Raw genomic sequence first — 11,771 nt, forward strand, 5'->3', positions numbered from 1 at the left:
GCCAAAGCATCCTACTAAAGCAACACTCGAGTGGTATTAGCGTGGCCAAGTCACAGCCCAAACCTGGAGAATCTGTGGTCAGATTTGAAGATTGGTTTCCTCTGGTGAACAGCATCCAATATGAAGGAGCTGGAGCAATTTTGCCTTGAGGAATGGGCAAAAATCACAGTGGAAAGCTCATAGTGACTTATCCAAAGCCACTTCCCGCAAAAGGAGGCTCTACAAAGTACTGACTTTTAGGGGGTGAATAGTTTTGTTGTTGTTTGCTCCACGATAAAAAAAGAAAACTAAATACTCAAAGTTGTCGGCATGTTCCATACATGAACTGATGCAAACCTGAGTATGTAAAACATGAACAAAGCCGATGGGGTGAATACTTGTGCAAACAATTGCAGGAATTAAATAAATATGACTATGTAATATACTAGAGAAAGAAAAAAAAAAAATAAGACGACCCCATCCAAATCTTATACACACCCGTGGTTTCCTGTGTAGTCTACGAAGTGACAGAAATTTACACCACCTAATCTACTGTTTGGCTGCAGCACTGGTAATCCATATGTGATCACTTTATGATCGGTGGGATCTCCCCGCGATCCTGAGAATTAATGTGTAGCTAACGCAGGGTTGTTGTATGATTCTCAGGATCGATGTGGATCCACAAATGACCGATCACAAAGTGTTGGCGCATTCTAAAACTGCAAAAAAAAAAATAAAAAAAATGTAAAAACAAGAGACGCGGAAACAAACAGTAACAAGTTTATTTGAAAAAAGCAAGTAATATCAAGCCAAGTAACAACAGCGCACATTTACACGAGGATTCAGAGGATGCTTTTTATTGGATAATCTACCACTACTCGTAAAAAAAAATAAAAAATAAAAAATGTAAAAATAAAAGTTCACAAACATGTTGATTTTATTCTGGTTTTATTTCTCCCCCCACCCCGAAGTCCAAAAAAAAAATAAAAAAAATGCTTTTTTATTTTTAAACCAGTGTGCGAGGCGGGTTTTAGTAAGTGCCTGCACTGGTCATAAATAAGTATTTGTTTTTTACAGCGTGTCCTGACACCTCCAGGACGGACATGAAGTGGATAAAACTAGAGAATTACTTTGTGTGTGGGTGTAGGGGGGAGGGTGGTGGGATTTATTTTTTGTTTTTAATTCTCAATACAGGTTTCTGTCACCTCTTATAAAGTAGATCTTCAATTAAGACATCTTGGGGTGGGGAGGTGGAGAGGATGGCGGTCTCTTCGTCTTCGGCACGTCGTCCTAGTTGGTAAAAGGCGCAAAGAAATAAAGAGAAAAAACAAATTAATTGCTGATAAAGATTCTATAGATAATTGCAAACTGATTCTCTGTCCCCCAAAATCTAACACTTTCATGCAAAAAAAAAAGAAGCATCAAGAACAGAAAAAAGGGAGTCTGTGTCAAATAACGGACAACCTTCTAACCTCCGATTTTTTCCGTCTGAGCCTAAAAAAAAACGTTCTGTGCTACAATGAATGCCGCTGGATCACACACGATACAATCTTCTCCTACCAAAAAAGACGTTAAAAAGACATACCTCGGTAAAAGCTTGAATGTAACATGGCCCGTTTAGAGCGAGCACAGATTTTTGCAATTAATATCTTTTACAGAATTTTTGCATTAATGACATCACTGCATCCCTAGACACAAAATTACCAAACTGTTAAATAAAAAAAAAATTAAAAAAAAAATGCAAGAAAAAAAAAAAACATTGCAGCTTTGCTTGGTTGACAAAAAAAAAAAAAAAAATACATAAAATTCATAAACATCAAAGCTTATGCTAGTATGTAACAGCATTCAAACATGGATTTTGGTAGAGAAAGGAGTACCTGTCGAGAGTACCTGATTAGTATGACTGAATCCGTGATTTTTTATTTTCAGGGGCCCCGCTTACAACACCAACGCTGAGTGAGGTATGGCAGAGAGGTGAATTTATTCATTAACCCTACACTTCCAGCAATCCAATGCTCTCGAGTTACAGAACAGACCGCATTAGTGTGCAAGGCAAACCACTCCAAACAGCTTTCACAAAAACATCCAGAGATTTCTTTTATTATTCATATTTTTTAACTCCAGCCATTTATTATTTTTATAATTTTTTTTTTCCGTTGCGCCTCTTCGATAAACTCTACGACTACGTTCACATTTGCTGCATTCGGTATTTATGACAAGCATCAAGACAACATCTCGGCACAAGTGGCGCAAATGTCTGAAGAGGGCGCGGGAGGAAAAGATGGCTGGACGGACGGATGGCCATGGTCGGGGGGCACTACAAATACAGAAAATGACGATATACCTCCACAGATTCTGCAGGGCTACCGAGCTTTCCCATGGTGGCCAGCAGGCATCTCGGAGACGCTCTTCATCTGTGCATACTTACGCTGCACCGTTACATTCTAGCACAACATAAGAGCTATGGACGGAGAGGCGCTGACCACTTACCTCTGACCGACCAGAGGACAAATCAGATCAGTTTTAATTGGACTGAGTGTCACCTTCAGATTTTACGCCCTCGTTGGCCCCATTCACTGAGGTCTGCTCGTTAGAGTCGGACTTGCGGGAGTCGCTCGGTTCGTCCCGACTGCTCGACTTGCTGCTTTTTTTGTCGTCGGAGCTTCTTTTTTCTGGGGAGAAGAACGTGGTAACAATTTATAGAACGGACATGTCATGGCGTCGTGTGAACTGGAGCCTAGCCATAGAGCGCCCGCACGGCCCCAGGACAAACCTCTTTCCTTTGACCTCCGCTCTCTGTCTCGGCTTCTACTCCTGTGTTTGTAAGATTTGCGCTCTCTGCTTTTGGATCGCCGCTTGTCTCTGCTGCGGGACCGGTGCCTCCGGTCCGTTCTGTTGTGGCTTCGGCTACGCTGGCGTTCCCGGCTTCTGAAAGGACACGGGGGAGCCATCAGGCATGGCCGGCAGCAGATAACGGGTTAATAATACATGGCGCCGAGGCGACGCGTACCTGCTTCTCCTCCGGTCCCTGCTCCGCGACCTCTTGTGGTCACGGGACCGGCTGCTCCTCCTTTCGGACGCTCTGCTGGAGTTGCGGCTGTGGGAACGGCTTCTTTTGCGCTTGTCACGCTCTCGGTTTCTGTCTTTGTCTCGCTCTTCTTCCTCTCTGCGCCGTTTCTTCTCCTTCTCTTCTTTCTCGCGTTCCTTTTCTTTTTCCCTGTCTTTTTCCCTATCTTTTTCTTCTTTCTCCTTTTTTAACTTATCGTCCCGCTCGGGCTCATCTGTCTTTTTCCTAAGTTTTTCCTTCATCAAAAAAAAAAAAAAAAAAAGTATTACTCAAAAATTACTCAAACCATCAACTACAAGGTGGATGCAACGACCTCGTGGGTCCGACCTCTGGGACCACCACCCATCGCTGCACCTCAGTCACCATTTCTCAGCATTATTGGACCCGCCTGCACTGATGGGGGCACCACTGTGCAGTGACTGCTTATATGGGGCAGCACAAGCTATGCAGCCCCTTCAGTGCCACATGAAGACGGTCCCAGATATGAGCTCGTGGCTTTGGGCATCTCCGCACACAGGCATTTAATACGCTGCATTTCTAACCCTCCCCTATGTGATAGCACGAATGTGAGCCGCCACCTTCCACCGCCCTCTACTGGCAGCACAGCGGAATGACCGCTCGCACGTTCCCCCCCATTCCCAACCATGTATTCAGTGTCCAGTCACCTTTAACTCCTCCACCGTGTTCTTTATTTTGGCGTAGCCCATGTGTTGTTTGCCCATAAGATGGTCGTCCACCCGGGACTGAGCGTCTCCAACAATCAGGAAGGCACCGCAGACCTCGCACACCTCCATCTGCTTCTCCTGGGCAGCAAAACTTTCAATGGTCTGCAGGAAGAAAAAGCAAAAAAGTGAAAAGGCAGAACTATGTTCACACGGGGTTAGGAGGCTTCGTAGTGACCGGATAGGCGAGGGAGGGGAATGGCTGCACCCGGGACGTTCCTCCACCTAACCACAGGCCTACGTCATGGCTGCCCACACTAGGAGACGAAGCGATGCATATTGGACAACAGCGGAGGAAAAGCAGAGCACTGCTCTGTGTAGACCAGTCTGCTGCTCCGCCATGGGCGCTGCAGCCCTTTACCTCTCCTGTTGTCTCGGTCACACTAAGGAAAGCAGGAGAGAAGCCCCCCATCAGGTTCTCCATGAGCCCCTAACTCACCGATGTCGTAGACTTCAGAAGTTCCCGCTCTTCCTTCAATTGTTCGACGAGTTTCATCATTCCCTGCGCTTCCTCTACTTTTCCTTCAGAGCCGAGCTCCTCTATCTGCAAAGAAAACATCACTAGTGAATACAAGGCTGCTGTGGAGTAAGGAGGACTAAAGAGTTCGTCCATCATCGCCGAGGACTGACGTCGACGGCCGTGGAGAGGGGACGCCATCACAGCAGCCGCCGAGAGGGGACGCTGCGGGCTGACATCACCAACCCCGGAGAGGGGAGGCCGCAGGCTGACGCATCACCGGCCGCAGAGAGGGGACGCCGCAGGCTGACACGTCAAAGGCCGTGGGGAGGGGATGCCGCGGGCTGACACATCAAAGGCCGTGGAGAGGGGATGCCATGGGCTGACACATCAAAGGCCGTGGAGAGGGGATTCCGCGGGCTGACATCACCAACCGCGGAGAGGGGACGCCGCGGGCTGGCACATCAAAGACTGCGGAGAGGGGATACCGCAGGCTGACACGACACCAGCCGCAGAGAGGGGATGACGCAGGCTGAAACATCAAAGGCCGTGGAGAGGGGACGCCGCGGCTTGACAAGTCCAGATGTCACACTGTGGCTAATCCCAGCAGCGCCTCTCCATGCCGGATGTAAAAATGAGAGTGGCTACCTGCGATCCGGATTTAGAGAGGCCTGAGGATTCACTGCTGACCCTGGGTGAAACGCCATCTGACCCAGTAACAGCAATCCGTGCACGGATCAGAAATAATTGAACGGCATTTCCAGAACCACTCACTTCAGCATCGGCAGGCAAATGGCGTCAGCGACGCTGTGTCTGCACAGAGCTGCCGGGACACGCACAATAGGGCAGCGCCGCGGCAGGTCTGTGCCAATGCTACGTCACCAGGGCCGCTTCGCTCCAGCCATACAAGCGAGCGGCGACAAACACCCCTATAAGTCAGCAGAGCGCCCAGTGATCGATCTCTGCCTTCAGTCAATGACAGCAAGCGGAGATACACCGGAAGGTGCGGTAATCACGAGGCCGCCGGGCATCAGGGCCCATTACCTGCAGCAGCAAGGCTTCAATTTTATCTGTCAATACTTGGATCTTCTCCTCATTCTTCCCCGCAGGCCCAACAGACTGTGGAAGAGAGAAATAACAGGTAAGGAAAGGGTTACACCGACGGGCAGAGACTGGAGACCCCCAACACTTATGGAGAGAGCAGCAATTACTCAGGATCCCCCCTCCCCAGCCATAGACTCACTACAGCGCTCCCCAATGGCTAGGACGCCACACGGGGACCATGATCCACATTGGGCTACGATTCCAGGTTCCCCCCATAAGCAGCAGGTACTGTGCACAATCCTACAGACCCCAGGAGCTGCGACTACGCTCCTGTGCATCCGCAGATACGTACCCCAGATGCCTGCTGACTCTGGGACAGAGCCAGCCGTGCGTGACCCCTGCGGATCCGCCGCTCCACCTCGGCCAGCAAGCTCTGCAAGTACCGCAGGAACTCCCGCTCATAGCCGACCTTCAGGAAGCGCGAGCTCTTCTCGTATCTAGGATATAAGAAACCGGCAGCAGGTAAGAGGACGGCGGAGACGGACGCAAGGCACAAGTGTAACGCCATGGACGGTGCCACTCACTGTTTACGCAGGTTCTCGTCATGGATCTTCTCACAAGGACCTGCAAAACATGGAAAGAGAAAGGGAGGTTTCAGCCTGCAATCTGTATTCATTATCAGACCGCAAAATGCAGTTTGCAACCTGATCAAAATGTCATATTTTTACCTTCAGGGAGTGTCTCTCCCAGTAATATAGGCTGGATGTGAGGTCTGTGTGTCTCTCCCAGTAATATAGGCTGAATGTGAGGTCTGTGTGTGTCTCTCCCAGTAATATAGGCTGGATGTGAGGTCTGTGTGTCTTTCCCAGTAATATAGGCTGGATGTGAGGTCAGTGTGTCTCTCCCAGTAATATAGGCTGGATGTGAGGTCTGTGTGTCTCTCCCAGTAATATAGGCTGGATGTGAGGTCTGTGTGTCTCTCCCAGTAATATAGGCTGGATGTGAGGTCTGTGTGTCTCTCCCAGTAATATAGGCTGGATGTGAGGTCTGTGTGTCTCTCCCAGTAATATAGGCTGAATGTGAGGTCTGTGTGTCTCTCCCAGTAATATAGGCTGGGTGTGAGGTCTGTGTGTCTCTCCCAGTAATATAGGCTGGATGTGAGGTCTGTGTGTGTCTCTCCCAGTAATATAGGCTGGATGTGAGATCTGTGGGTCTCTCCCAGTAATATAGGCTGGATGGGAGCTCTGTGTGTCTTTCCCAGTAATATAGGCTGGATGTGAGATCTGTGTGTCTCTCCCAGTAATATAGGCTGAATGTGAGGTCTGTGTGTGTCTCTCCCAGTAATATAGGCTGGATGTGAGGTCTGTGTGTCTCTCCCAGTAATATAGGCTGAATGTGAGGTCTGTGTGTGTCTCTCCCAGTAATATAGGCTGGATGTGAGGTCAGTGTGTCTCTCCCAGTAATATAGGCTGGATGTGAGGTCAGTGTGTCTCTCCCAGTAATATAGGCTGGATGTGAGGTCTGTGTGTCTTTCCCAGTAATATAGGCTGGATGTGAGGTCTGTGTGTCTCTCCCAGTAATATAGGCTGGATGTGAGGTCTGTGTGTCTCTCCCAGTAATATAGGCTGGATGTGAGGTCTGTGTGTCTCTCCCAGTAATATAGGCTGAATGTGAGGTCTGTGTGTGTCTCTCCCAGTAATATAAGCTGGATGTGAGGTCTGTGTGTCTCTCCCAGTAATATAGGCTGGATGTGAGGTCTGTGTGTGTCTCTCCCAGTAATATAGGCTGGATGTGAGATCTGTGGGTCTCTCCCAGTAATATAAGCTGGATGTGAGATCTGTGGGTCTCTCCCAGTAATATAAGCTGGATGGGAGCTCTGTGTGTCTCTCCCAGTAATATAAGCTGGATGTGAGGTCTGTGTGTCTCTCCCAGTAATATAGGCTGGGTGTGAGGTCTGTGTGTCTCTCCCAGTAATATAGGCTGGATGTGAGGTCTGTGTGTCTCTCCCAGTAATATAGGCTGGATGTGAGGTCTGTGTGTCTCTCCCAGTAATATAGGCTGGATGTGAGGTATGTGTGTGTCTCTCCCAGTAATATAGGCTGGATGGGAGCTCTGTGTGTCTTTCCCAGTAATATAGGCTGGATGTGAGGTCTGTGTGTCTCTCCCAGTAATATAGGCTGGATGTGAGGTCTGTATCTTTGAAGTGAGGGAACTTGTTAACATAGTGGTAGCAGCAATGTTGTCTATGTTTTGCTAATCAGACTGAAAAGCGCTTGTATTATTGCCCATTTCAGAGGTCTGCTAGTGACAAGTTCATGACAATGACATAGGACAACCAGAAGGGGGCACTCATAACCAGCAATGCACCCAATACTTACCCAAATCCGACCTGGTGTTTGTGAACAGCTCGGCTGGACAGAATTCACACAGAAAGTGTTTACAAACCTGCAGGGGTCAGAATAAATGATCGTTAGCCAGGAGGCATTAAAGGGATGTTACCTTCACCCTGTAAAATGTCTGCCGATGTCGCCCTTGGTTCCAGTTATCACAGAAGTAGTTGATTCGGACGGATGGTCCCTTTAAATTTCATACTATAAATATCTGGGATTATGCAGCACCTCGTCCCCCGCCAGGCTGCAAATGTCAGAGGGCAGCAGGGGAGCTGGCACCATCGCTGCGGATATGCAGGTCTGGACACCAGCCACACTGTCAATCTGTACCTGCCAGTGCAATGCTGGGACTTGTAGTCACATCCCTAGGGGACGGCCACAGCTGGACTCCTGACTTATCAGTCCCCCAACCCGGGAGGTCGCCATCATAGACAATGGTGAGGACTGAGCCCATCATTGTGCTCCGCAGCACCGGCCAGCGGCCTCCTGAGCGGAGTGACGAGACGGCTGCAAGTACAGCAGGGCCAGGTCCTCCGCAGATGACAACGCTGCCATTCACTGACAGCAAGAGGAGACTGGAGGAAAGCCTTTCTGGGCGCTGCCAGACTAGACGTGGAAAGCGACTGAACCGGACGACCACCCAATGTGAATGGGGCATGGACCCCCGGATACAAGGCCACAGCAGAGAGATCAGGCAGATGGATTCTAATATGTCCAATCTCACTTTCATCTAAAGGTAGATAATAATCCGCCAGTCATCCCCACTGTGCACTCCCCTCATGTGCCTGATAGATGCGTATGGGGGGCCGCAGGCCGGACCATGAGACCTGTACGGCCAGCTTCAGTTACAAAACATTGCAAGAGACCCCAGGGAGGGCAGCAGCCCCCCACCCCAGGTGTGACCGCACCACCACATCTGTACAGAGGAAGGTCAGGAGTCAGCACACACAATGTAATCACAGAACCTTCACTCCCACATCATCTGCCTCTAAAGACCCCGACTGCCAGCCACGGTGTACATACATTACTGATCCTATATTATACCCCAGAGCTGCACTCACTATTCTGCTGGTGCAGTCACTGTGTACATACATTACTGATCCCGAGTTACCTCCTGTATTATACCCCAGAGCTGCACTCACTATTCTGCTGGTGCAGTCACTGTGTACATACATTACTGATCCTGAGTTATATCCTGTATTATACTCCAGAGCTGCACTCACTATTCTGCTGCTGCAGTCACTGTGTACATACATTACATTACTGATCCTGAGTTACATCCTGTATTATACTCCAGAGCTGCACTCACTATTCTGCTGGTGCAGTCACTGTGTACATACATTACTGATCCTGAGTTACATCCTGTATTATACCCCAGAGCTGCACTCACTATTCTGCTGGTGCAGTCACTGTGTACATACATTACTGATCCTGAGTTATATCCTGTATTATACTCCAGAGCTGCACTCACTATTCTGCTGGTGCAGTCACTGTGTACATACATTACTGATCCTGAGTTATATCCTGTATTATACTCCAGAGCTGCACTCACTATTCTGCTGGTGCAGTCACTGTGTACATACATTACTGATCCAGAGTTACATCCTGTATTATACCCCAGAGCTGCACTCACTATTCTGCTGGTGCAGTCACTGTGTACATACATTACTGATCCTGAGTTACATCCTACATTATACCCCAGAGCTGCACTCACTATTCTGCTGGTGCAATCACTGTGTACATACATTACATTACTGATCCTGACTTACATCCTGTATTATACCCCAGAGCTGCACTCACTATTCTGCTGGTGTAGTCACTGTGTACATACATTACATTACTGATCCTGAGTTACATCCTGTATTATACCCCAGAGCTGCACTCACTATTCTGCTGGTGCAGTCACTGTGTACATACATTACATTACTGATCCTGAGTTACATCCTGTATTATACCCCAGAGCTGTGCTCTCCCATCATGCACTGTATGTAGTGTCCGCACACTGTTTCCTCTCCCCCATTAACCCCTCCATCCCCGCTCAGTCCCCCCATTAACCCCTCCATCCCCGCTCAGTCCCCCCATTAACCCCTCCATCCCCGCTCAGTCCCCCCATTAACCCCTCCATCCCCGCTCAGTCCCATTAACCCCTCCATCCCCGCTCAGTCCCCCCATTAACCCCTCCATCCCCGCTCAGATCCCCTATTAACCCCTCCATCCCCGCTCAGTCTCCCCCATTAACCCCTCCATCCCCGCTCAGTCTCCCCCATTAACCCCTCCATCCCCGCTCAGTCCCCCCATTAACCCCTCCATCCCCGCTCAGTCCCCCCATTAACCCCTCCATCCCCGCTCAGTCCCCCCCATTAACCCCTCCATCCCCGCTCAGTCCCCCCATTAACCCCTCCATCCCCGCTCAGTCCCCCCCATTAACCCCTCCATCCCCGCTCAGTCCCCCCCATTAACCCCTCCATCCCCGCTCAGTCCCCCCATTAACCCCTCCATCCCCGCTCAGTCCCATTAACCCCTCCATCCCCGCTCAGTCCCCCCATTAACCCCTCCATCCCCGCTCAGACCCCCATTAACCCCTCCATCCCCGCTCAGTCCCCCCCATTAACCCCTCCATCCCCGCCCGCTCCCCCCATTAACCCCTCCATCCCCGCTCAGTCCCCCCATTAACCCCTCCATCCCCGCTCAGTCCCCCCATTAACCCCTCCATCCCCGCCCGCTCCCCCCATTAACCCCTGCACCGCCAGCTCCCGGAGGTGTTGTGCCCCTCCCTCGGCCACACCGTGCCGCCCTCCTCCATGCTCCCTCCGCCCGCGGCCTACCACTCACACTGTCGTCATCCCAGCGGACGTTACTTCGCTTCTCGTCCGGCGCCAGGTTCCGGTCCCGGCCCATCAGCTCGTCCAGTAACTGCGCGGCGGACAACATGGCTGCGACGCGTCCTGGAGCCTCACACCGAGCGACCGACGGCGCCGCACACAGACGGACAAGATGGCGGCCGCGCCAGGGTGAATCCCAGCGTGCACTGCGCAACCGCCCTCACAGCCTCGGCCACGCCCACCCGACGCCTGAAAACACGCCCACTGCTGGGCTGACAGCCCTGGTAACCATGACACCCTGGACCCGCCCCCTCCCGTGCTAGAAGCCCTGGCCCGTTCCCATAACTGTCACGTGACCCGTGAGCAGCACACAGGGGCCCGCCGCTCCGGGTCTGGGGGGGCCCGCTCCGGGTCTGGGGGTCCGCTCCGGGTCTGGGGCCCGCCGCTCCGGGTCTGGGGGGGCTCGCTCCGGGTCTGGGGGTCCGCTCCGGGTCTGGGGGTCCGCTCCGGGTCTGGGGCCCGCCGCTCCGGGTCTGGGGGGGCTCGCTCCGGGTCTGGGGGTCCGCTCCGGGTCTGGGGGTCCGCTCCGGGTCTGGGGGGCCCGCTGGGGGTCTGGGGCCCGCCACTCCGGGTCTGGGGGGCCCGCTCCGGGTCTGGGGGGGCCCGCTCCGGGTCTGGGGGGGCCCGCTCCGGGTCTGGGGGTCTGGGGCCCGCCACTCCGGGTCTGGGGGGCCCGCTCCGGGTCTGGGGGGCCCGCTCCGGGTCTGGGGGGGCCCGCTCCGGGTCTGCGGGGGTCCGCTCCGGGTCTGGGGGGGCCCGCTCCGGGTCTGGGGCCCGCCGCTCCGGGTCTGGGGGGGCTCGCTCCGGGTCTGGGGGTCCGCTCCGGGTCTGGGGGTCCGCTCCGGGTCTGGGGGGCCCGCTGGGGGTCTGGGGCCCGCCACTCCGGGTCTGGGGGGCCCGCTCCGGGTCTGGGGGTCCGCTCCGGGTCTGGGGGGCCTTCTGGGGGTCTGGGGCCCGCCACTCCGGGTCTGGGGGGCCCGCTCCGGGTCTGGGGGGGCCCGCTCCGGGTCTGGGGGGGCCCGCTCCCGCAGGGGCCCCTCTTCTCCACCTTCCAGCACTGATAACCTTCTCTTTCTCCATCATTAGCGCTACGTGATGTCTCTGGCGGCCCGGGCTGTCGCTGTTACTGGGGCCCGCTCCGGGTCTGGGGGGCCCGCTCCGGGTCTGTGGCCCTCAGGGGCCCCTCTTCTCCACCTTCCAGCACTGATAACCTTCTCTTTCTCCATCATT

The 11,771-nt window shown here is 52.6% G+C and overlaps 1 protein-coding gene across 3 annotated transcripts; it reads right to left on the reverse strand.

Annotated features, from left to right (window-relative positions):
• Positions 1-743: 743 nt before the first annotated feature.
• Positions 744-10,698, reverse strand: LUC7L3 (LUC7 like 3 pre-mRNA splicing factor). 3 transcript variants are annotated; one of them, XM_077254756.1, is made up of 11 exons: positions 10,492-10,698; positions 7,648-7,714; positions 5,854-5,893; positions 5,622-5,766; positions 5,270-5,344; positions 4,208-4,312; positions 3,712-3,873; positions 2,990-3,282; positions 2,753-2,907; positions 2,470-2,651; positions 744-1,269 (listed from the first exon to the last, which is right to left on the reverse strand). In XM_077254756.1, the coding sequence occupies exons 1-10, from the start codon at positions 10,588-10,590 to the stop codon at positions 2,503-2,505; spliced, it is 1,290 nt and encodes a 429-aa protein (XP_077110871.1). In that variant the 5' UTR covers positions 10,591-10,698; the 3' UTR covers positions 744-1,269; positions 2,470-2,502. The 3 variants fall into 3 exon arrangements, with proteins under 3 accessions (XP_077110871.1, XP_077110872.1, XP_077110870.1); XM_077254757.1 differs by having other exon boundaries at positions 744-2,651; positions 2,753-2,904; XM_077254755.1 differs by having other exon boundaries at positions 744-2,651.
• Between the last annotated feature and the right edge of the window lie 1,073 nt (positions 10,699-11,771).

Source organism: Ranitomeya variabilis, chromosome 4, assembly GCF_051348905.1.
Source record: "Ranitomeya variabilis isolate aRanVar5 chromosome 4, aRanVar5.hap1, whole genome shotgun sequence".
Classification (NCBI taxonomy): Eukaryota; Metazoa; Chordata; class Amphibia; order Anura; family Dendrobatidae; genus Ranitomeya; species Ranitomeya variabilis.

Excerpts from the sequence above, each read along its gene's own strand:
- LUC7L3 (XM_077254756.1), bottom strand. The coding sequence starts at position 10,590 with ATGTTGTCCGCCGCGCAGTTACTGGACGAGCTGATGGGCCGGGACCGG. Across the intron at positions 5,894-7,647 it reads AAACACCAGGTCGGATTTGG|GTCCTTGTGAGAAGATCCAT; the intron begins GTAAGTATTGGG and ends CATGTTTTGCAG. Across the intron at positions 4,313-5,269 it reads TTGAAGCCTTGCTGCTGCAG|ATAGAGGAGCTCGGCTCTGA; the intron begins GTAATGGGCCCT and ends TTTTCTTTGCAG.